The sequence below is a fragment of the Cynocephalus volans genome, chromosome 16, assembly GCF_027409185.1.
Source record: "Cynocephalus volans isolate mCynVol1 chromosome 16, mCynVol1.pri, whole genome shotgun sequence".
Taxonomy (NCBI): domain Eukaryota; kingdom Metazoa; phylum Chordata; class Mammalia; order Dermoptera; family Cynocephalidae; genus Cynocephalus; species Cynocephalus volans.
This window is the reverse complement of record NC_084475.1, coordinates 24,611,490-24,637,670: the sequence shown is the minus strand read 5'-3', so window position 1 is coordinate 24,637,670 and position 26,181 is coordinate 24,611,490. Positions and strand designations below refer to the sequence as shown.

General features: G+C 41.6%; 1 protein-coding gene and 1 long non-coding RNA gene across 5 annotated transcripts in view; one reads left to right on the top strand and one right to left on the bottom strand.

Moving 5' to 3' along the window:
• The window catches only part of FRMD3 (FERM domain containing 3), a 247,360-nt gene that overhangs the window by 198,949 nt on the left and 22,230 nt on the right, over positions 1-26,181 (top strand). Inside the window, exon 1 of one of the 3 annotated variants that reach the window (XM_063081144.1) lies at positions 24,956-25,113. The exons of the other annotated variants lie outside the window; for them this stretch is intronic. Coding sequence (XP_062937214.1) covers positions 24,987-25,113 — 127 coding nt within the window. The 5' untranslated portion in view covers positions 24,956-24,986. Of the gene's footprint in view, positions 1-24,955; positions 25,114-26,181 lie in introns of those variants that run through there. 3 annotated transcript variants of the gene reach the window in all.
• On the bottom strand, positions 6,167-8,824 carry LOC134364938 (uncharacterized). 2 transcript variants are annotated; one of them, XR_010021913.1, is made up of 3 exons: positions 8,761-8,824; positions 7,203-7,286; positions 6,167-6,250 (listed from the first exon to the last, which is right to left on the bottom strand). It is a non-coding gene; the product is annotated as an uncharacterized LOC134364938 (long non-coding RNA). The 2 variants fall into 2 exon arrangements; XR_010021914.1 differs by lacking the exon at positions 6,167-6,250 and adding an exon at positions 7,019-7,097.

Genomic DNA, 26,181 nt, shown 5'->3' with positions numbered 1-26,181 from the left:
ATTTACACTGAAGTGTGAAGAATTTCAGTCAATCTTTTCCTGAAAGGAAGCTTTGATGTTTAGAAGAACTGGGCAACTGGATGCCAAAATTTCATGCCAAGTATGGAGAATGGGGTCTCAGAAGACTCCTCTTATCCCCGACTAGGGCACAACGGATGACAATAAAATTACATATGGAATTAATTTTCTTAGCCCAAGGTCTCTGGGTCCATGTTGTTTGTTTATGTTTTTCAACAGATTATCTGTTTTTGTGTGTTTAGCGAGTGCAAGAAAAGCAGCTTTTTTTTCTGGGCTTCATCCCATATGCGTGGAATATTGCTTTGAGTGAAAATCACTTTTTCTGAAGGTCATGATTATCTCAAACTTGAATGACGGAGGGTGTGGCCAAAGGAGAAAAGAGGGTAGAAAGGACAACCACGCTTGGACTTGTGACTGCCCCTTTTCTGCAAGGATGGAAGCCTCGAGGGGAGTGAAGTGTGGAAGAGCAGACTGGTTGGACAGGTGTCCTGGGGAAACTGCAAGCCCAGGCCATTGCAGCTCAGCAGCCCCCAGAACGTGAAGGGGAGCTGGGCAAGCTGGACCCTTCCCCCCGTTCAATTAGACCTTCTGTTTCTTTCCATTTTTGATAATGAGGTTCCACTGCTAAATACTAGCCTTGTTTTTAACATAACTTTATAGACAGTAGACAAACCATTGTAATTAACTATAATAAAAATCTTAAAATCTCATGATATAGGATAGGAATCCATAAACTACTTTTTCAATTTTCTCAGTTGTTTTAAAGAACCATGTTAAATTATTTCATCAGCTATAAAGCCAAACTTATAGGTCTCGCTCTTTCAAAGTCCACAATAGCTCTGTCAATGTCTAATAATTATTATCTCCAGGAGATTTGTCCCTTTATAAGACATTTTTGTGAGTTTTATAGCTCAGGTAAATCACAGCAACCTCCAGGATATAGGGTCCACTTAAAAGGAAGAGAAGTAGAAATGACAATATTGTTAATTATCTAATAAACAGACTGATCCTCCCAATCTGTAGTCAGAGCAAAGTCATCTTAGGTACCATGAAATTCAAAGTTATGATTTCCACTGTGGGTACAGCTCTGTCTTTTCAACACCATTATACCTCAGTTACTAGTCAAGTTCTAGCCCATGCCTCTTGTCTTTGAGTGTCACGCAATGTGATTCAGACAGTCCGTAGGAGGAATAGTTATTTTATAGACTTGTGCTTCCCTGATGCATAAAGAGAAGAGAGACCCAGCATACAGCTCTAAGCAAAGGTGAAGTTTCTGCCTTTGTAGATGGGTCCTGTTTGGGGGCTTTTGAGCATGTACACTATGATGAATTTTATCCTTATATTTTGACATTTTAGTACTTTTTATGGCTGGGAAAATTTAAGGAGGCTAGGAATTCATTCGTTCCTTAATACAACAACTACAGCAAATACGCCCTTTACAACTTGTAGAATGCACTTTTGTGTGCAAGCTGCTGTGGCCTGTAAAGATGAAGACTCTCTCTCTTCCCTGGAGGCTCACAGCTTGTTGGGGACAACAGTGGGGTCACAGAGGTGATGAGCAAGTCCTCCCTCTGCTGATTGAATTGTCTGCTTACTTTTCTGCGTGTCTTGCTGGATATCGATGCTGCAAGCTACCTGGAGAGCATCTGGGTTCTTTTTAATCACACTGCAGTGTCTGACGTAAGATTGGTGAGCAAAGGACCGAATGGGTGAGACAGGCAGGAAGAGGGAGTGGTGAGTGGTCTGGGCCACCTGCGTTGGTTGCGTGTGTGCTTTCGAGGAAGAGGGGTCAAGGGAATGGTCAAGATGAGGTGGAAAGTGAGGAAAGGGCCAGATCCTGATGGGTCTCCTGGGACTTGCTGGAGAGTTTAGATTTAACCTGAGAGCAACTGGGAGACATTGAAGGATTTCAGGCAGGGACATGACCTCATTGGAATTGGATTTTGTGTCACTCTGGTGGTATGTAGAGGACAGATTTGAGGTGCGTATGGCTGGAACAGTTTCTCAGCTTCAGCACTATTGACCTGTTGTGAGGCGCTCACACAGAGGAATCCAAGACCAACATTGGTGTTACAGCTCTTTTTGGTGTTACAGCTCTTTTTGGTGTGACAGCTCTTTTTGGTATTACAGCACTTTATTGCTTGCACACAAGGAGAGCACTGGGGAGTGAAGACTCCTAGATCAGTGTCTCCTCGAACAAAGGAAACAGGCAGTCTTTATAGCCAAAATCCCCACCCTAACTTTCCGCCCAAGTTCCCATTCAGGTCCTCCTATGTAAATGAGGGATGCAGTCCTGCTAATTCGTATTGGCTGATTATGGGACACAGTTCATAGATCAGCTCTGGAGCCTAATTTGCATCCAGACCTAGGGCGGTGTGAGACTGTTGTCTCTTGTTAGCACATGAATACAGGCGGGTGCAGGAAGCAGGCAAGCCAGAGTTTGTGATTAAGACAGCCGAGCATAAAATTTCTAAAACAGTTTCTCCAGTGGAAGGGGGCAGGTCTGACAATCAGAAAATGCTCAGGGTTCCCCACTACAGACCTTTTGAACTGGACAATTCTTTTTTCTTTTTTTTACGTTTACCAATTTATTATAAAGGATATTACAAAGGATACAGATGTAGAGATGCTTAGGCGAGTTGTGGGGTGAGGGCACAGGGCTTCCATGCCCTCTGCAGGTGCACCCCCACCAGGCACCTCCCCGTGTTCAGTTGTCTGGAAGCTCCTCGGCCCTGTCTTTTTGGATTTTTATGGAGGCCTTATTACGTAGGCATTGGCCGTGGTGATGAACTTAACCTGGGGGCTGGGACTGCCAGTCTTTCTGGTGACCAGCCCCCATCCTGAGGTTACCTAGTAGCTGCCAGCCATTAGTCAACTCATTAACATACAAAAAGATATCTCTCTGGAGATTCTAAGGATTTTAGGAGTTGTGTGCCAGGAGACAGGGATGAAGACCAAAGATACATTTTCACAGTATCATAGGCCACCCCCTGGTCTTCAAACATGGTTTACTTACATCAAGAGGATATACAACTCAGAAGACACTGGCACATTACTAGAATCTCATTCAGTCGTTGAAGGATTGAAGACATAATAATAAGTCCAGACTATAATTATATCCTGTGAAAATGTCTTCCAGGGTAAGGCAGCTCAGATTTTCAGGCTTCCATTCAATCTTGTCAGGTTCCAAGGAGTGGTCTCAGCAAACAGACAGCTTCACCCTTTCAGGCATCCGGTATAATTGAGCTGAGAGACATTGTCATCTCTGGCTCTAAGCTTGAGCTGGACAGTTCATTGTTGTTTGTTGCTGTCCTGTGCATTGTAGGATGTTCAACAGCATCCCTGGCTGCTACCCACTGGCATCCCAGCAGTCTTGACAATGAAAAACGTCTCTAGATATTGCCAAATGTCCCCTGGGGAGCAAAATGTCTCTGTGGTTAAGAACCGCCGGGTTGGAGGCACAGAGAGCACACAGGAACCATTGGAATAGCTCAGAAAAAAGGTGAACACAGGCTGAAGTAAGGCAGAGAGGGTGAGACTAGGGAGCGGGCAGAGGATTGAAGACATGGTAAGAGGCAGCGTTGTGGAGACAGTGCCAACTGCAATAGCAGGTGCATGGCCCATGCACTTCACTATCCTGGTCCCACTCTTGCTTCAGAGACATTGAGGGACAGTGAAAATCTTCAGCCTCTATTTTAAAAATGAGACTATTGAGACACAGGAAGGTTTAGATGGTATGTCAGCACCACACAGGGAGACCAGGCAAAAACGATTTCATTTAGACTTTGGAGCCATAGGGAGATAAGTGCTGCCATTGTTTCTCTGAACTTCAGACACGGAGTGGAGGAGACTCAGACGTCACCAGGCACCTCTGAGGTTGCTGTTCCCCATCTCTGATTAATGCATCCGATTCTTGTTTAGGTGCGTTTCAATTCTCACATTTTGGAACTGGATTCATAAACAGGTCAAGGTTGGCAGCCCGACTCCTGTTAAAAGAGGTATCTGATGAGGCATATTTAAAAAGTCAGGCTGGGAGAAGAAAGACAGTCCTTAACTCTGAGCCTTGGAATCTCCAACTCTGTGAAGTCAGGGGAAGGTCCTGGCTTCTGTTCTCGGATGGTGTGATTGGTGGTGGCAACTCTGCTGCTGCCATGGTTTTTTGGGGTCATGACCATCCATTTGGCTGACAAGTTCTTTCCATTCTTCCCAAACTTTAAGTTTCTCAAAGACAGCTGGGCAGAATAGTGTTGCCCAGGTAGCCCAGTGGTGTCTGGGAGACGTGTGACCCCATCCACCCATAGGACAGCTGGAGGATTAGCTCTGAAGTTGGCTGTGTCTGGATAGAAAAAAACTAAATCAGTTCCTAGGCACCACTAGGCAACAGGAACATTTTCAGTGCTCACCCACAAGTTGCTTGGTCACAGGATCCGAGGGAATTAGTGCTGTGGAAAACTTTAGACAAGAATAGCAAAGCATTTGAAAAGTGCCACTTAGAGCTTATGAGAATTTCAGGAGAAGAAAAAAATTGAGAGGGGAATTATTCTGGGTGAAAATGACATTTTAAGAAGTCATTAATCTGAATAAATTCACATGTGAAATGGAGCATGTTCTCCACAGCGTAGATAGCAAAGTGCTCACATGTTCTATTGGTGGTGTATGGGGTATTTCCAGTTATGGAAGAATGATGGATTAGGGTAGAGAAGGAGAATGAAATAAATTACATGAGACTTGGTAACTGGAAGTCACTGACACACAATGAAGATTATTCTTGTCTGCCACAGCAGTGCTGCGGGCTGGCAGAATTGAACATGGTAGAACAGCCATGCTTGGTAGGTAAATAAGAGTTGAAAATGTTTGGCTACCCCCTGCTGGTAAAACGAAAGCACCAGCATTCATATGGGGTGGCCATGTGGTTGGATTAAGGGGTGGTTGGAAGCTGCATTTGCGTATGATTGAGAAAGTGTCTACATCAAAGACTAGATGGAAACTGAGGAGAGTGGTGAAACTAACTCCCCCAAGCCACCCTTCAGCACTGTCCCTGTAAATGTTGTGTGTGTATGAGTGCATGCAGCATTGTACATGTGACAGGTGTGTGTGTATGTGTGTTCACGTGTGTATGAGTGTATGCATGTGTCGTGCATGTGATAGGGGTGTGTGTGTGTGTCTGTGTATGTATGAGTGCATGCATGCATTGTGCATGTGACAGGGGTGTGTGTGTCTGCATGTGTATGAGTGCACTCATGCGTTGTGCATGTGACAGGGTGTATATGTGTGTCTGTGTGTATGAGTGCATGCATGTGTTGTGCATGTGACAGGGGTGTGTGTGTGTGTCCGTGTGTATGAGTACATGCATGTGTTGTGCACATGACAGGGGTGTTTAAAGGGTTGCTTACAGTGTCTAGCCCTAACTGTAGATGGCTTAAGGTGACTTCACTGAAATTCTAAAAAGTCTGCATGTGAACATGTGAAAGGCATTTTGAGCATGTTAAAAAAGTATCATCCTCATCCATCGAGCATGCCATACTCTTGATCCCACCCACCTTCCAGCCCAACACACAACAGGTGGCCGTGGGCTATGCAGCACTTTGCTCGTGCGGGCCTCCCAGAACCTTTCGTCCACTGCACGGTCGCTCCTGTCGCACCTGTTGCATTACCCGGGGAGGCTCCCCCATGGTGAATTTCTTCTCCCACTCTCCACCTCTTCTGGGCTCCTGCCCGTCTATCAGATATGAACATCCTCCTCCTCCTTTATTCCATCTCTGGGGTTCCATGGCCTTGGCTCAAGCAGATTTACCCTCTTTTCATGCCTTCAGCATCTTTCTTTCTCACCGTTTTTCCCCACATGCTAAGCCATTTCTTCCCTTTGGTTCACCTGTGTCAGGACACATGTATTAGCAACAATGCACTGGTCTTTTTTGAAGTGTCCTTTATGTTATGTCCCATGCAACAGGAGGAATTGTTTGTGAACTCTGTGAAGCACCTTTCCCCTAGTGGCTACTCTGCCTGGTGATGCTAGACCTCCAGCAGCGGCTCTGTGGGTTTCGTGATTGCTATTTGTTTTTACTTTTTCATTATAAAACTAATACGTCATCTCCTAGAAAATTTAGAAAGTACGAAAAAGCATAAATGAGCAGGAAAAAACACCTACCAGATCGTGCTCCTCCTCGAGGCAGTCAGCGTGAACACATCAGCAGTTTCCTTCTCTATGCATTTTAATGCCATTGTGATCAACCTGTGTATACAATTTCAAAAATTCCTACTTTGCTTAATGTTGAAAATGCTACTGCATGCAAATATATTGTAAATTGAACTCTAGGTCAAACAATGAATTGAAAACATATTTAACACAAATGCAGACAGATGGGTTAATATCCTTAATCAGAAGGAACTCACACAAAGTGCTGTTTTAAGCATTATTTTAGCATTACATATGTTTGGGAAATCCTGAAGTTCCCTATTTAATGACATCCATGATCTCCTGGCGCTGATAGGCACATGGCAGCCAAACTTGCTTTTGCATGAGCTAGGAGGCCTCCACGGAACAGAGAATAGCTTCTGCTTTTATGTATAACCGCAGTATCAGATTAGCAAAGTCAGAATTCAGAATTCATTAATTCTGGAAGAAAGCACCTTAGTTTGGGTCGGCAGCTCCTCTAGGGTAGGAGATGCCAAGAGCAGCTCAGGGGACAAGATAAAGGCCTGAGCAAGCGCTGCAGATTTGTTTTATAATCTCTTCAAACGCTTTTCACCTTCCCTTTCTGTGCTTTTCTTTGGAGTTGTTCTCATCTTTGCAACTCTGGTTTCTGGTATTTACTGACAACATAAGTACTCACAAGAAGTTTGTATCACTTGAAAGAGATATTTGAAATTTTTAGTACTTTTTAGTATTTAGTGTCATAGAGAAGCTAAATGCTTTGTTCTTGATGCAAGTTAAGTGCATTTTATCTTGCAAAGATTTTATATTTTACACCTTAAGATGTGAACAGTGTGCATCGTTTCAGGTCTGTAGTCGTCTAATAGTATTCCTCAGTGTAAACGTAGCAGTGGTTCAGGTAGCTGCTCTATTTCTGCGTGAGTGCCTTAGACAAATGGGAAAATATGAGGGTTCTTCAAAAAGTTCGTGGAAGGGTTTGTATTAACTTTTAATTCCATTTTTCCACGAACTTTTTGAAATACCCTCTTACCAACTCTGGTTTCGGCTCCTCCACTGAACAGCTGGGTTGACCGTAGACAAAACTCTCCACCTTTCCCATCTTCATTGTCCTTGTCTGCAACACAAGAAGATGGGACTTGAGCACTACCCAAATACTTTCTAGCTCTAAACTTTGATTCTTTTGCTATGCCAAGATCAAAAATCCAAGACTGTGGTTTGAAGTCTTTTGCAACATGAGTGAAACTTGGGGACAGGAGTATTTTTCATGGCTTTTGAGCATTAGAGGGAATTTTGTGGATGGTCCTCTGCGAGGGTCAGCAAAGTATGGCATATGGCTGTTTAGTGCCTATATCTGGTCCGTGAGCTAACAGTTATGTTTTAAATGTTATGTATGTATCTACATAATATCCTCAATTTTGCTTTTTGGCCTGCAAAGCTTAAAATTTCCAATGGACCTTTTAGAAAAAGTTTGTTGACCCCTGATCTAGCACGTCCCCTCAGGATTCTTCCACAGATGAGAGGGCCTGGAGAGACGAGACAGTTTGCCCAAAGACACATAGTTGGGTAAGAATTGCGGCTGGGATTATGTTCTGGTTCTCAAATTCCTGGCCCGGGTATCTTAGATGACACTGAACACATCTAAAATGACCCAACTCCTTCTTGCTAAAACAGAACCACTAACTAAACTACATTTATGTTTTAATTTTATCAAATGAATGATCAAAAGAAACAACTTATTTTACATAAATGTGGGGAATCTCTGTGGTTCAGTGAGAAGAGCTCCTGTGTTTTCGGGGCGGTGTTCAAGCCTTTGGTCTCCCATCACATCATGCTGGGACCTAGTGACTCCTCAGGGACTTTTGTCACCTTGGAATGAGTGGGCTGAGTGTGCTGCAGCCAATGGAATTCTTGTAGAGCCGGGCTGCAGGGGAAGCAGACTTCCACAGGAAGCTCGCTCCCTTCTGGGAATCACATTCTGATTGTAAAGTTGAATTCATTAAATAAGGGATGGCTCACTTGGGGCTAGTTCTAATTACTCATTTGTTCTGTGTTAAGGGTCATTGTCTTATTAATGGAAGCATTTCCTTAGTGAGCACCCCAAATCAGTGCTCCTGCTTCAGGTGGGCATTTTGTTGCGGCATTTGGGTTAATAATTAATTGCTTTACAGAATTTGGCTGGGGAGAAAAACATATGCCAGTCAAGTTTCCTGTGAAGTGATCCAGTCACAGTCCTTGAGGGCTGGGATTCCAGCCAGAGGAGAGTGCCCTAAGTGGGACCAGCTGTGACCACCAGAGTGTGATCTGCGAAGACAATGTTTTGCTTGGCGCTTAGGCAAACACTCCACCACTTCCCCAAGAAAAAGCAGGAAAGTGAAAATATTACTGAACCCATTGTTATTAGAAAGCAAAGCTAGAACTTTCTGAGTTTTAGATGCATCCCACAGTTGGCATGGGGTGCTATTTTCTAGCATTTTTGTGGTAGATAGAATTTCTTTGCCATATTCAGGCTTAAACTGAGGCAGCCTCTCACAGCCTTTGTCCCCCCCCCCCCGCCCTCTTTTCTTCCCCTAAGACCCAGTGCCACTTACTTCTGTGGAAGACAAGCTTGGGCCGCGGTGCTAGTGCCACTTTTAGGTCAGCTCATAATGTTCGGTCCACAGCAGTGCCAGGAGGGTTCAGAAAAGAGGCTCTGGTCACTTGGCACAAGGTGGGTAGCTGGGGGTGTCCACGGGGCATACACCCAATGCCAGCTATAGAGTCGTGCAGCCTCCTGCTTGATTTGGCTGATGGTGAGTTGTAGGCCAGGGAGCCGTGGCTTTCAGAGCAGGGTGTGTGAGCGGTGGGCACAGTCACCTGCGGGGGTGGAGAAGAAACTTCAGATTCCTACTGATCTTGTATTTTTATCACCTCCTTATAAAATTTCTATTGTATAGGTTTTATAAATATACATAATATATAAAGACATCTATACATGTGTCTCATTTATAAAGAAATATGCAGTTATTCTTACATATACACAAACATTATTTTCCCTCAAAAGAAGATTTGGATACAAATGCTCTCAATCTTACAGGTGAGTCTATAAAGAAAAGGCAGGGCATGTTTTTGAGATTCTGAAATCCCTGTTCATGCCAAAGCTCCAGATTCCTAAAATAGAAGTGAGATCTGTCTGCTCTAGTTGCAGTGGTGACATGCCATTTTACATGCTGCTGGTCTGTCACTCCGGTAAACCAGTGTGAGTCACCCAAGCCTGGTCGAGGCTTTTGCCAAGTTGTTTGGTAGGTGCTGTGTCACTCCCACTTAAGTGACCTGTGGGGGCCCCTGAGTCCCCAGTTTGCATGGGTGCTGGACTTCACTTGAGTGGACACAGGACACAGCACTGGTGGGGATTCTCTGGGGTGGGAAAAGGGACATTGAGGCAGCTGGGATTTGCTCATTTGATAAACATTTACCATTCTGGACACTGACCCTGCCTAGATTTTATTTTCTCTTCTGTAAAACAATGTGAGATGATTTCTAAGTTTCCTCCCCCTCTGACTGTTCTGTAATCACTCTTCCCCCCAAGTTGATGCTGTTCTTAAATATGTGCTTTTGGACCATCCATCAGTGCCTTCGAAAGCGAAGGTGCAGCCGTCGTCTTTTCAGATGTGTTAAACGAGACAGTGAGCCTGTGGCACAGAGATCTCTAAAAGTGGGGTTCAAGTTTTTTCCTTTCTTTTCCTGAGTTGCAAATTTCTGGCATAAAATGGAAAATTCATTACAGCTAAGCTCAAAAGAGAATTTGAGATGAATATTTTTCTCCCTCGCTTCCTTTAACATCTTGTCTTCTCTCAGAAGAGAAGACCAGTTGAGAACGTTTTAACCCCCAGATCTGCACTTCAGCATCACAGGCGTGACAGTGGGCATTGCCCCTGCTCTGCTGATTGATGTCTGCTCAGGCTCCCTTCCTGTCTTTTGTCCCCTGGAGCCACATTCTGTTGCCTCCCAGAGCAGGCTCTTTCCCAGCGCTTGCCTGAATATGGGAGCCTGATTTTTAAATGCCCACCCTCCCTGGTTAAGCTTCTCCTATTGTTCAGTGGTTATAAGATATTGAATTTTCAGAGCCATCAGCAAAATCCTATTCCCCCCAACCTTTCTAATATGCCCCAGATTCTTTTCCACAGCCCCACCCTAGCTGCAGCCTCTTCCCTCTGTCTACCGCATGCTGTAGTTATCTCCTGCAGTCCCTCTGCCTCCACTCCTAGCCTCTCCTCCCACCCATATTTTCCACACTGCAGCCACGATGGTTTATTTATAAGTGGAACTCAGATCTAGTTGCCCTGTGAGCTCTGCCCCTGCGCACCATGCAGGCCATTTCCTGCTTCTCTCCCCTTGAATTGCTGTGTTCCCACCACATTGGCCTTCCCTTTCTCTTGAGTATGCCGAGCTCGTTGCTACCTCAGGGCCTTTGCACAAACTGTTTCCTCTACCCAGAAGGGCTTTCACTCCTGGGCTTGTCTGGCTGACTTTCTTTTCTTTGTCTTAGCTCAAATTTCAGCTCCTTAGAAGGTCTTTCCTAAGTGCCCAATTCTCAGTAGTTCCCTCAACCTACCTGTTTGCCATCAGCCTGTTTTCTTTTCTTCAGAGCACTTGGCACCATCAAACCCTTTCACATTTATTTATTCCCCTTCAGGACTGTACCTACCTCATACCCTGGACCATCCCTGGCACTTAGAGACGTCCTAGCACACAGTAGAAGCTAAGTTAATACTTGCTGAGTTAGTGGACAAATGCACAAAGGAATATGAATTCTAATGTAACCAGGACAGCATTTATTTGTATAAAAGAAAGCATATACATAGAATATTCTTCTAGGGCTAGGGTTGACCAGGAGCCAAGCATGTTATTTTCTTTTTGCTTCATCTTGTCTTTTATTTATTTATTTATTTATTTATTTATTTATTTATTTTATTTTTTTTATTTTGTCGATATACATTGTGGCTGATTATTGCTCCCCATCACCAAAACCTCCCTCCCTTCTCCCTCCCCCCTCCCCCCCAACAGTGTCCTTTCTGTTTGCTTGTTGTATCAACTTCAAGTAATTGTGGTTGTTATATCTTCTCCCCCCCCCCCCCGGTTTCTTTGTGTGTGTGTGTGTGTGTGTGTGTGTGTGTGTGTGTGAATTTATATATTAATTTTTAGCTCCCACCAATAAGTGAGAACATGTGGTATTTCTCTTTCTGTGCCTGACTTGTTTCACTTAATATAATTCTCTCAAGGTCCATCCATGTTGTTGCAAATGGCAGTATTTCATTCGTTTTTATAGCTGAGTAGTATTCCATTGTGTAGATGTACCACATTTTCCGTATCCACTCATCTGATGATGGGCATTTGGGCTGGTTCCAACTCTTGGCTATTGTAAAGAGTGCTGCGATAAACATTGGGGAACAGGTATACCTTCGACTTGATGATTTCCATTCCTCTGGGTATATTCCCAACAGTGGGATAGCTGGGTCGTGTGGTAGATCTATCTGCAATTGTTTGAGGAACCTCCATACCATTTTCCATAGAGGCTGCACCATTTTGCAGTCCTACCAACAATGTATGAGAGTTCCTTTTTCTCCGCAACCTCGCCAGCATTTATCGTTCAGAGTCTTTTGGATTTTAGCCATCCTAACTGGGGTTAGATGGTATCTCAATGTGGTTTTGATTTGCATTTCCCGGATGCTGAGTGATGTTGAGCATTTTTTCATATGTCTGTTGGCCATTTGTATATCTTCCTTAGAGAAATGCCTACTTAGCTCTTTTGCCCATTTTTTAATTGGGTTGCTTGTTTTCTTCTTGTACAGTTGTTTGAGTTCCTTATATATTCTGGATATTAATCCTTTATCAGATGTATATTTTGCAAATATTTTCTCCCACTCTGTTGGTTGTCTTTTAACTCTTTTAATTGTTTCTTTTGCTGTGCAGAAACTTTTTAGTTTGATATAATCCCATTTGTTTATTTTTCCTTTGGTTGCCCGTGCTTTTGGGGTCGTATTCATGAAGTCTGTGCCCAGTCCTATTTCCTGAAGTGTTTCTCCTATGTTTTCTTTAAGAAGTTTTATTGTTTCAGAGTGTATATTTAAATCCTTAATCCATTTTGAGTTGATTTTAGTATACGGTGAGAGGTATGGATCTAGTTTCATTCTCCTGCATATGGATATCCAGTTATCCCAGCACCATTTGCTGAAGAGGCAGTCCCTTCCCCAGTGAATAGGCTTGGTGCCTTTGTCAAAGATCAGATGAAAGTAAGTGTGTGGGTTGATTTCTGGATTCTCTATTCTATTCCATTGGTCAGTGTGTCTGTTTTTATGCCAGTTCATCTTGTCTTTTAATCTGCAATCAAAAGCAATACCATAGTCATTGTAAAAAATTTGGAAAATACAGAAAAACACAAATAAATTTAAAAACCATCTGCAGTCCTCCATGTTCAAACTGCGGCGTGAATGTGTGTAATCCATCTATATATTTTCAATAAAAAAATTTTTTTTTTAATTTAACAAAAATACACTAGAGATGCTATTTTATAATCAGCTGTTTTTTACTTCACAATATAATATGAATATTTTCCATGATATTATATATTCTTTCACAATTTTATTTTTAGTGGACATGTTATTTCATCGCATAAATATACAAAATCTCTCTCACTCCCCTCACTTTCCATTAAACTGTGTATAAGAATGTCTCTCATTGTGGCCTTGCAGAAACGGGGTATAGCAATTTTTTTAAATCTTTGATGATTTGAAAGGCAAAACCTAGAGTGGTTGGACATTTCTCTTGCATTTATTGACCACTTGCTTTTCTCTTTTTTGAGTATGCCACTAGTGCGCAAGAGGTAGAGGCCCTTGGCTAGTGCGCTGGGGGAAAGGATTGTGTTCTGCCACCTCTAACTTCTTGATTACATAGCAGCAACACAGGGATACCACAGTTCCAGAATACCCTGGATTTTTCCACAAGGAGACACAGATACCTCATTTCCTAATATGATTTGCAGAGCTGTTGAGAATTATGGAGAAAAAATTAGAGCTCCATTTATTTATGCAGTCTAATTTAATTTCCTTTACTCAGAGAAATATGGTTTTTCTGCAGAAGTGATGGGAAAACTCACTCATCCTGGATAGAGACAGAGGAAGTAGATTCTTCCTTGAGACTATTACCCACAGACTAAAGGCAGCTGTTCCAACCAGAGCCAGTAAGGACAGCATTTCTTCTTCCAGGGAACCCTCTGGGAGACTACATTGGCATCTGACCAAACTTCACTGTCGGTACATTGCCTTGATGTATCTAAGTCATAGAACAACACAGAACTTTTAAGCCCTAGGTTCAACTAGTGGAGAGGAAAAACACTGTTTATGTGGAAGAAGAATCTGAATTATAGGTAGCCTTGCTCAGCGAGATGGTTTAAATTTCACTTCAGGGGAATTCCTCATGCATGTTTCTGAAGAATGCATTATAGCTACAAAATTCCTAGTCCCTGTTGGATCTCTGTGGGAGAGTTTCAGCTGGCTTCACCTATGGACAGGTATGCTCCACCAGCTAAATCCATACTGATTTCTCAAGTGGCTCTTTCTCTTGGAGTGACATGACTAGCTTTCTTCTCTGTTCATTCTCGCATTGTGGTTCTTTAAACATCTCTTTCTAACCATCACTTTACTTGTCTGGTCTAACTGGGTACCACCTCCCCAGCACAGGATGGGGAGTCACTCTAGGTGACTTTTCTGGTCCTGACTCTAAGCCCTAAGATTAAATATACATCCTGTATTATGGAGTGAAACAAAATTTAGAATTCTAATTTACTTCCATTCAGAAATCAGAATAAATACTATGCATATTTATAATGCATTTGTCTTTTTATATCATTTAAAAAGATCTAGTAGCTCTTTTATATTCTTTGCTCTAACTTTATTTTTAAAAGTATTTAAATGTTACCCTGTTGGATCAGAGTATGATAATTTTAAGCACTTTGTGCAGAAATCCGACAATCAATTTTTGGGGGGAGAGGATGAGGGGCTAAATGCATACTTCAGAAGATAGAGACAGTGACTCAACAAAAACATTTATCTGGAGTCACAGACATGTTTTTTGACTTATCTTACCCAAAGCTGACTGCTTGAAATCATAGGTTTATAAATAAATTGGAGAGTCAGGAAAATATGAGGAACTAACAGTGAGCTATCAATAGGCATCGTAGTTCTCAGTCTCTGTGAGTCCTTTCTATGGCCGTTCTGGTTGGCAGAAGAGATTTGGAAATAGAGACTGAGTTTCCCAGTCCCTTGTAACTGGAGCATCTCATGCTGTTTCTAAGGCGTTCATGGGGTTAGGCTGGTCCTGCCCTTCACCCCACTGTGGGTTTCCTCCCTTTGAATCTGGGTTACTGAAAACTGGAAAAAAAAAAAAAAAAAAAACTCCAGAAGATAAAACATTAAGCAACATCCACTTCAGAAATTATTTTACTGGATCCAGCAGGTAGGCCTTGCCGCTGCCGCCCGACTCCATCCCTAGCCTGGCCGAGTGTATGCTGACCAGGAAGGCGCCTCCCCGGAGAGGCCCAAGACCCAAGGTGACCATGCACCCAAGACACTAGTAGGCAACCAAGCAGACACTGAGGCAGCCATACCAAATTGGCAGCCCCAGTAGCATCCTAGCCAGACAATAGTGTCAAACCAATGGACCGTGAAATCTCCTGCCACAATGACTAAACATCAAAGGAAAGAGACCAGAAATATGAAAAATCAAGAAAGTACACCACCAAAGGGTAATAACTCTCAAGCTCTAGAGAGTTATAGAACAAGAAGCCCTTGAAATGTCTGACAAGGAATTTTGAGTGATAATTCTAAGGAAACTAAATGAGATACAAGAAAACTCAGCTAGACAACATGATGAAACGAGGAAAAGTATACAGGACCTGAAAGAAGAAATGTACCAGGAAATCAATGCCCTGAAAAAGAATGTAGCAGAGCTTGCCGAGCTGAAGAATTCATTCAAAGAAATAAAAAACAGAACAGAGAGTTTAACCAGCAGGCTAGCAGAAGCAGAAGAGAGAACTTCTGACCTTGAAGATGGGCTGTTTGAAATACCACAGGCAGATTAAAAAGAAAAAAGAATTTAAAACATTGAAGAAAGTCTAAGAGAGACATCAGACAACATTAAGCACTTAAATATCTGTCATGGGTATTCCAGAAGGGGAGGAAAAAGGAGATTGCATTGAAAACATATTCAACAAAATAGTGGCAGAAAACTTCCCAGGTATAGGAAAAGACACATATCTTCAGATTCATGAAGCTCAAAGATCTCCAAACGTATTCAACCCAAAAAGGTCATCTCCAAGACATTTTATAGTCAAATTGGCAAAACTCAAAGACAAAGAGAATCTTAAAAGCTGCAGGAGAGAAGCATCAAATCACCTATAAGGGACCCCCAGTCAGACTAACATCAGACTTTTCAACATAAACCCTAAAAGCCAGAAAGGAATGGGATGATATATTCAAAATACTAAAAGACAGAGAATGCCAGCCAAGAATACTCTGCCCCGCAAGGCTATCCTTCTGAAATGAAGGGCAAATAGTATATTTCTCAAACAAACAAAAATTGTGGGAGTTCACTACCACATGACCACCCTTCCAAGAAATTCTCAAGGGAGTACTAGGTTTGGTACCTGAAAAATAACTACCACTGCCATAAAAACCCAAGAAAAATCAAAACCCACTAGTAAAACAAAAATGGCAACAATGAAGAGAAAACAACAACAAAAAAAGTTTATACAATACCCAAGGAACCAACAAATACAGAAAACAAACAGTAAACCAGAAAGAAAGCAACAAGACACTCAAGACATCCAAACAAAAATCAATAAAATTCTAGGAGTAAATCAACACCTTTCAATAACAACTCTTAATGTAAAAGGCTTAAATTCCCCAATCAAAAGACACAGACTGGCTGACCAGATTAAAAAGGAGAATATATGCTGCCTTCAAGAGACCCACCTCACCCATAAAGACTCACATAGACTAAGAGTGAAAGGATGGAAAAAGACTTACCATGCAAACAGAAATGGGAAACTAGCTGAAGTAGCTACTCTTATATCTGATAAAATAGACTTTAAACTAAAAACCATAAAAAGAGATAATGAGAGCCACTACATAATGATAAAAGGATTGACCCATCAAGAAGACATAACAATCATAAATATATGCGCACCCAATGTTGGAGCAGCCAGATTTATAAAGCAAACTCTTTTAGACCTAAAGAAGGAAATAGACACTAATACCATAATAGCAGGGGGCCTGAGCACCCCACTGTCAATATTGGAGAGATCATCTAGGCAAAGAATAGGCAGAAAAACACAAGATCTAAACCCCCTAGACCAATTAGACTTGGCAGATATCTACAGAACATTCCATCCAACAACCTCAGAATATTCATTCTCATCAGCACCTGGATCATTCTCCAGGATAGATCACATGTTAGGTCACAAATCAAGTCTCAACAAATTCAAAAAAATTGGAATTATCCCATGTATTTTTTCAGACCACAATGAACTAAAATTAGAAATCAATAACAAACAGAATTCTGAAAATTATACAAACACATGGAAATTAAACAGCTTTCTACTTAATGACACATGGGTCCAAGAAGAAATCAAACAGGAAACCAAAAATTTATTGAAACTAATGAAAATAATGATACATCATACCAAAACCTGTGGAATACTGCAAAAGCAGTACTAAGGGGGAAATTTATCACATTAAATGCTTACTTCAGAAGAATGGAAAGATGGCAAGTGACCAACCTAACACTTCACCTTAAAGAACTAGGAAAACAAGAACAATCCAAACTGAAAGTTAGCAGACGGAAAGAAATCATTAAGATCAGAGCAGAACTTAATGAAATTGAAACCCAAAAGACAATAACAAGGATCAATGAATCAAGAAATTGGTTTTTTGAAAAGATAAAATTGACAAGCCATTAGCACAGCTAACTAAAAAAAGAAGAGAGAAGATCCAAATAACACAAATTAGAAATAGAGAAGGTGATATTACAACTGATACATCTGAAATACAAGGAATCATTCAAGACTACTATAAACAACTATATGCCAACAAATTTGAAAATCTGGAGGAAATGGATAAATTTCTGGACACACACAAGCTACCAAAACTGAGCCAAGAAGATGTAGAAAATCTGAACAGACCAATAACAATAAAAGAGATTGAAGCTGTTATTAGAAGGCTCCCAACAAAGAAAAGCCCAGGACCAGATGGATTCACAGCAGAATTTTACCAAACATTCAAAGAGGAATTGACACCAAGCCTCTCCAAACTATTCCAAAGGATTGAAACAGAGGCCATTCTCCCAAACTCATTCTATGAAGCAAACATCACCCTGATACCAAACCAGGTAAAGATACAACTAAAAAAGAAAACTACAGGCCAATATCCTTGATGAATATAGATGCAAAAATCTTAGTAAAATAATAGCTAACAGAATACAGCAACACATATGCAAAATTATACACCACGATCAAGTGGGAGTCATCCCAGGGATGCAAGGTTGGTTCAACATATGCAAATCAATAAATGTGATACAACATATCAATAAAATCAAACACTAAGACCATATGATCATCTCTATAGATGCTGAAAAAGCATTTGATAAAATTCAACACTCATTCATGACAAAGACTCTATAAGTTAGGTATAGATGGAAAGTATCTCAACATAATAAAAGCCGTATATGATAAACCCACTGCCAATATCATCTTGAATGGGGAAAAGCTGAAAGCTTTTCCTCTAAGAACAGGAACTAGACAAGGATGCCCACTCTCACCACTCCTATTCAACATAGCGGTGGGAGTACTAGCCAGAGCAATCAGAGAAGAGAAGGAAATAAAGGGCATCCAGACTGGAAAAGATGAAGTCAAACCGTCCCTGTTTGCAGATGACATGATCCTATATATCGAACAACCTAAAGCCTCTACAAAAAAACTCTTGGAGTTGATAAATGATTTCAGCAAAATAGCAGGATACAAAATCCACAAACAAAAATCAGTAGCATTTCTATTCTCCAATAGTGAACATGCAGAAAGAGAAATCAAGAAAGCTTGCCCATTTACAATAGCCACCAAAAAAATAAAATACTTAGGAATTGAGTTAACCAAGGATGTGAAAAATCTGTATAATGAGAACTACAAATCACTGCTGAGAGAAATTAAAGAGGACACAAGAAGATGGAAAGATATCCCATGCTCTTGGATTGGAAGAATCAACATAGTGAAAATGTCCATACTACCCAAAGTGATATACAAATTCAATGCAATCCCCATCAAAATTCCAAAGACATTTTTCTCAGAAATGGAAAAAACTATCCAGACATTTATATGGAATAACAAAAGACCACGCATAGCCAAAGCGATTCTGAGCAAAAAAAAATAAAGCTGGGGCCTAACACTTCCTGACTTTAAACTATACTCCAAAGCTACAATAATCAAAACAGCATGGTACTGGCATAAAAACAGACACTGATCAATGGAATAGAATAGAGAATCCAGAAATCAACCCACAGACCTACAGCCATCTGATCTTTGACAAAGGCACCAAGCCTATACACTGGGGAAGAGACTGCCTCTTCAGCAAATAGTGCTGGGATAACTGGATATCCATATGCAGGAGAATGAAACTAGACCCATACCTCTCACTATATACTAAAATCAACTCAAAATGGATTAAAGAATTAAGCATACACCCTGAAACAATAAAAATTTTTAAAGAAAACATAGGAGAAACACTTCAGGAAGTAGGACTGGATACAGACTTCATGAATATGACCCCAAAAGCAAGGGCAACCAAAGGAAAAATAAATAAATGGGATTATATCAAACTAATAAGCTTCTGCACAGCAAAAGAAAGAATTAACAGAGTTAAAAGACCACCAGAAGAGTGGGAGAAAATATTTGCAAAATATACATCTGACAAAGGATTAATATCCAGAATATACAAGGAACTGAAACAACTTTACAACAAAAAAACAAGTAACCCAATTAAAAAATAGGCAAAAGAGCTAAACAGGCATTTCTCAAAGGAAGGTATATGAATGGCCAACAGACACATGAAAAAATGCTCAGCATCACTCAGCATTCGGGAAATGCAAATCAAAACCACACTGAGATACCATCTCACCCCAGTTAGGATGGCTAATATCCAAAAGACCGTGAATAATAAATGCTGGTGAGGTTGTGGAGAAAAAGGAACTCGCATACATTGTTGGTGGTGCAAAATGGTGCAGCCTTTATGGAAAATGATATAGAGGTTCCTCAAACAATTGCAGATAGATCTACCATATGACCCAGCTATCCCACTGCTGGGAATATACCCAGAGAAATGGAAATCATCAAGTCGAAGGTATATCTGTTCCCCAATGTTCATCGCATCTCTATTTACAATAGCTAAGAGTTGGAACCAGCCCAAATGTCCATCATCAGATGAGTGGATATGGAAAATGTGGTATATCTACACCATGGAATACTACTCTGCTATAAAAAAGAATGAAATACTGCCATTTGCAACAACATGGACGGACCTAGAGAGAATTATATTAAGTGAAACGAGTCAGGCACTGACTCTTCTTCAAAGAGAAATATCACATGTTCTCATTTATTTGTGGGAGCTAAAAATAAATAAAGACACACACAAAAAGAACGGGGGGGGGAGGGAAGAAGACACAACAATTATAGTTCCTTGAAGTTGATACGACAAGCGAACAGAAAGGACATTGTTGGGAGGGAGGGGGCAACAGGAGGAGGGAGGGAGGGTTCGGTAATGACACAATAATCAACCACATTGTATACTGACAAAGTAAAATAAAATTTAAAAAAATAAATTAAATTAAATTAAATTAAATCAAATTAAAAAAAGAAATTAGTTTACTGCCTTTCTTTTAAAGCTTCAGAGAAGTTTCCAGCAGTATGTTCTGGGACTTAATTGAGAAATTTGCTTAAGCAAATTATATGTATCATTTTCTACTCTTAAATTTTCTGTTACGCATATGGCATCTATTTCTATTTGTTAAGATTCTGCGGCCGTAGGCTTTTGTTCTAAATATATGAGCTAAAAGACCCAAGAAAATCCCTATGGGGTATGTTTGAAGGAAGCCACCTGACAGTTTTAGGAAAGGAGTGAAGCGACGGGATTTGTGCCTTCCCTCGCTCTGGAGTCTAGGTGCTCTGCGACAAGTATGTGAGAAGGTGATGGGGCGACAGCAGCTGTAGGAATGCAGGGGCGAGGGGGGTGGTCAGGAAGGAGGACTTAGGGCTGGAGCTGACCGGGGGTGTCTGTCCAGACAAAGGGTCAGGGAGGGGAGGGTGCCAACGACGCCCTGGCAGCCTGGCATCTCTCTTGTGGCATGACTGTCCGTGTTGCACATGGAAAGATGCCCCTTACACCCAGGGGACGGTCAGATGAGCGTTTCGGTGAGAAAACCGTGCAGTGGTGGGGATCCTGCGCTAGGTCAGTCTCTTTCCCCAACGCTGGTCTGAAGGGATCCCAGCTGGCCTGTGTGAGTCACCCTCTGTCTGAGACTGTAATTCCCTGGAGGGTCTGCAAGGGCCTTTCTCCCACCACCACTTGGTGACGTCCATCACCAGCGAGCAGCGCTCTCACCTACAGGCAGGAGGCCTCAGGAAGGCTTGATCTGATAAGGGGAACCAGGAGAGGAAGAGTTTCCATGTGACAAAGCGATTTACACGTTTCCAGGTTTTTCTCTCATGTAACTTATCATAATTTAACACTCATGACCGTGAGTTTGAAGTGGATAGGACAGACATTGCTGCCTCACTTTCCAGGTGAGGAAATTGAATTATCCAGATGGCTGATCACCGGCCGTGTGGTCCTGCCTCAGTGGTGCTGGGAGCTGCCTCCGTTTCCCGTTAGTATACACCCAAGAATATATTCATCCTGTCACAAATATATTATGAAAATATTTTGTACTATTATATTTATTATTGCATTAATAAAATATTAGTAAAGTCCTCTGATGTATATGATAGTCCTAAAGACTCTTAATAGATATTTAAAGTCTAAATTTATTACAAAGAACATTTAATAGATATAATAATATTTTATATTTACTATCTTTCTGCTTGGGGTTAGCAGCTAAAATTTCAGTGAGTCTCCATAACTATTTTGACTAATGATTGAATCCACTACACCTGTTTATTACCAGAACAGCTAACAAAGTACATGATATTGATGGTGACATAATTATAGTTAGCATTTATTAAGTGTCTCCTGCATATCAGACACCCAGTCATGTAAGCATCAATATCATCACTACTTTACAGATAGAAATTCTAACTTTCCCCAGGTATTGGGCTGGCCAGGTAAACTCTTAACAACCTACATTGCTTCCCCAGTGTTTGGGGAGAAGTCACTAGTAATAACATGTTAAAGAGACAGACGGTTGACGGAAGAGAATTCAGACTTTAAATCCTCACTATCTTGCTCTTGAGCAGTTAAAAGAGACTGAGGAATGAGCATGTGTTGAAAAAACAAATCGCTTGCATTTATTGAGTAATTGCTGGGCCAGACGCTGATCCGAGCAGGCCGTGTGCTAACCTGATCCTCGCCACGGCCTTGGAGGTACATGCTGTCTTTACGATGCTCATTTTACAGACGAGGACACTGAGGCTCAGAGGTATGAACAGTGCAGCCAGGTGTAGAACCCAAGGACTGCCCCAGCACCTGTGCTTTCAGCCTGGCTTTCTGCACCACTTACTAAGCTGTGGTTCTTCGGCTCGGAACTAGCTCTAGGTTCGGCACCTGATCTGCACATCTCATTTCCTTGTCATAACAACCACGAGAGGAGTTATTGTCTCCATTTTACAGTGGAGGCACCAGGGCTCTGAGTCACGCAAGTTAATGACTTCCGGTCACTCACAAAGTAGAGGCAGGTTTACTACCTTGCCCCAGATCTGCGTCAGGGAGTTTGTGGCAGCTCCTGTCACTGAACTCTCTCCTCCTCTTTGGCTTCTGCCTGGTTTATCAGTGTTCCCTGCGTCTCATTATGGAAAATCGATTCCCCTCTTCACACGTCCTCTGATTTCTTTGGCCTCTTGTCACAGCCCAGACATGCACCCCCAATTCCTCAAACAAACAAGTGAATCGAAACAGGAAAAGTACACAAGGGCCTCTGCATGTTGTGCCATTGACACTGTTCTCTTGAGCACGTGCCCCAATCAAGAACAACACTCACAGTGCAGTATCGTGCAGAGTCTTTGGGTTGGCTCCAAATCTCTGCTTGCCTTGATCCTTTCAGGCAGAGTAAGTCAAGGTGGACAGAAATGGCTGGGACCATCCAGAGTGCTGGTCCTGCTGGTTCCCTTTCTCTAAAAGCAGAAGATCCAAAAAGGAAGAGAGTAAGGGGACCTACTTAGAGTCTTTGAATAGACAGTAAGAATATAAATAACAGCAACAATAAATAATAATTTTAAAATAATAAAAGGAAGGAAGGAAGGATTTGAAACTGTGATGAGATTTTAAACTTGAGATTTAATGGAAAGCAACTGTCCTGGAGGAAAAGAATGGGAATCAAGGCTGGTGGTTTTGTTTTGGGTTTTTTACGTGCAATCTGTTTTGTTTTTGGAAGGCCTGTTTTTTTAGAGTGAACTACCAGGTCATGTGTTGTTTTGACATGATGATAAGCATAAAGATTTATCTAGATTCTCTCCAAACAGGCCAAAGGGAGATTTCCTCAGGATTGAACCCTGACCCGTGCCATGCATTCTAGGGAGTCACCTTTGTGTCGGTATATCTGTGTTATATATGGGATTCTGCTCAGAATTATAAGGGGAATTGCAGAGTGTTGAAGATCTTGTGAATCTTACATTGACAGTTTTAGGTTTCAGTTTCAGGTTCAGGTTTGAAGTCTGAAAACTGACTAGCCCCCATGAGAGTAGGAACTGCTGAGCCATACCTGTGACTGATGGCCTGCAGGGTCTCGGAAGTGACCCACCCCAACCTCAGGTCCCAGCACCAGCTGGCTGTGCTCTATGATTTTTTACTCCCTGGTCTTTTTTTTTTTTTTTTTTTTCCCCCTGTGTGCTTTTTTACATAGTTGAGGACACACTGCTTATATAAACATGCTTTTTTCATTTAGTAGTATATTGCAAGCATTTTCTCACATCATTAAAATCCTTTAAACATGGATTTTCATGTTGGTACAATATTCCATCACAGGTATCTAACCCTTTTCCCATTGGAAATTTAGATTCACTTTTTTTTTTTTTTCTCGCTATGATAAATGATACAACATCTTTGTCCAAAATTTTTGTCAACATTTCAAATTATTTCCTCATAGTAAATTCCTAAAAGCAGAATTTCTGGACCAAAGAATACCACACCTAAAAAATTTCATATATTTTGCTAAACTTATTAACAGAAAATAAATCCTTATATTTCCACAGTGAAGCATAACAATGCAGAATTTTAGCTGACTGGTCTGGATATAACCTTTTGTTTCATCAGGAAATAAAATAATATTTTTATTAGAAAGTCACCTTTTAGTGGCAGTAGCTATTTAAAGTAGAAAAATGTATGCATGCATGATGAAATTATGTGAGACGCATTTTTTCTTCTGAAAATCAGGATGAGAAAAATGTACCAGGAAAGAAATATAACTAACATAGTATGTGAGGCACAGTTATTCAGCAGTTGAAATTTTTTTAGATATAGTATATTCTAAAAAAAACATGACAACGGTTTGATCCCTGAGCACTCATACTGGGATGCAAGCACATTTAATGCCTCAGATGTCCAAGTGCAGGACTTTCAAAGTGCTAAGAGTTAACGTGCCAGTTGGCTCCTGCATTGAAAATGCTAACAGCTTCATTCTGGGGTGGTTTTTTGGTCAACTGAAATTAATTAGATGCCTGGATTCAGATCCCAGCTTTGCCTTTTACTAACAGTGAATTTGGTCAAATCAGTCACTCTCACTAAGCTGTTGTTAAGGAGATGTAAGTGCTGTGGTGCGGATGTGGACCCTGCGAGTAAGCGGCTGGCCTTTGTCCAGAGCTGTGCTGCCCAGCGCTGGGGCCCCACGGGCTGTGGACACCTGACATGTGGCCGAACTGAGATGCACTGAACGCGCATCACACACCAATTTCAGAGACATATTCCCCCCTCCCAAAATGTAAACTATTTAATTTTTATATCATTAGATGTTGAGATCCTATTTTGCATATCTTGGCTTCAAATAAAACACATTATTAAAATTAATTGTAATTCTTTTACTTTTTAAAGTGCTTTTTCCTTTCTATAAAGTGGCTTGCATTATATTTTTATTTGAAAGCACTGTTCTGGAACATAATAAAGGCTCAATAAATATTTTTTAAGAGAAAGCAGGGTGGGTTGTTTCTCCATCACGGAGTTACCCAGCTGCTGTCATACCTTCTGGGGACATTTGGTTCTGAGGACACTGTAAGGCATTTGGGCAGGGTCCTCTGGTCAGGACGGTTTAGAAAGGCAGGGGTAGGGATGGTGCATAACATTTCATTGTTTGTGGGAGGGTGAGTACAGAGTTTTAAAATAGTGTCCCCGTCGTCCCCACCCGAAGCTGATCTCTCATGAGTTATTTCTGTTGGCTGCATTAGGAACCTGACATTTGATTCATTCAGCAGGCCCTGACTCGGTCCTTTAAAACAGAATGGACAGTCAGCCAAAGGCCAAAGCCGCTATGGCTGGCGGTGGCCTCCCCGGGCCATGACAGGCAGAGGAGACCAGGGGAGGTTGGAGTCACCAGCATGGCAAAATGCTTGGTCAAGATCCAGACTCGACGCAGCCTCCACTTGCACATGGTGAACCACTGCAGCAGGAATGTGTTTGTCCGTCTGCTGAGACACAGCTCCAAGGTCACAGCTCGGAACGCCGGTAGGTGGTAGGTGCCATGCCCTGCGCTGTCACCCTGTGCCCACTGCTGGGACTCAGAGAGGAGCCCAGGGGGAGCTCGTGGTGGAGGTTTCTGATAAGGACGGGAAGAGAGAGGGTGGGAGCAAAGCAGAGACGTGCAGGAAGGGGAGTGAGCTAGCAGGAGAAATGGGGGCACGTGTCCCCACTTCAATGAAGACGGTGTAAAGTGGTGGTAAAGGCGGCCTCGCCCTGCCCAGCAGCGCGGCGGGAGGAGGCAGCGCCGGCCTGTTCCTCCAGGGGGCGCCATAACGACAGGATTATAGAGAAGGCGGATGGACGGTCAGACACCTCCTCCTCCTGCAGTGTCTGCAGCTCAGACCTCAGATAGAATAAAATAAAGAGCTGGGATCAAACTGATGGTCTGCCAACTTTCTTTTCGTTGTAAATAGCATGCTTTAGGTTATTTTATATGGTCCTCGAGGGAAATATGAATTGAAAAAGTCAAAGCTGCAGTTATGTGTATATGTGGTTTTCACCATTGGACTAAAACAAAGTACATTCTGGGAAATGTCTGGAATTGGCCATATCTCATGCACATGTGTGGACCTGACTTCTAAGTGAGTTAGATAAAATTAATAGTGGTTGTATAATGACATAAGTATACATGATGTGTTTTTGTTCTAAAAGATTTTTAAAAGCACAAATATATAGAATGTTTTCCTTTACCCTAGTACTTCTAGTAGCCAATCTGTGAATAGTGACACAAAGAATACAGGGTTTTTTTTATGAGTGGGATTGTTCTAGGTATATTATTTTATAATTCATTTTTTCACTTTATCTTATGACTTGAAGAACGTTCCATATCAATACATATTAATATACATCCTTCTAAAAATTGGTTGAATAATATATAATCACTAAATTACTGTTGGAAGTTGATATTTCCTATTTTTTGGCTGTAACAGTGCTGTGATGAATGTGCATACACAGGCATTTCTATATGGTAGATTCTTAAAAGTATAATTGTTGGGTTGAAGGATATACAAATTTTAACCTTTGTTGGAAATGGGCAAATTATTCTCTAAAATA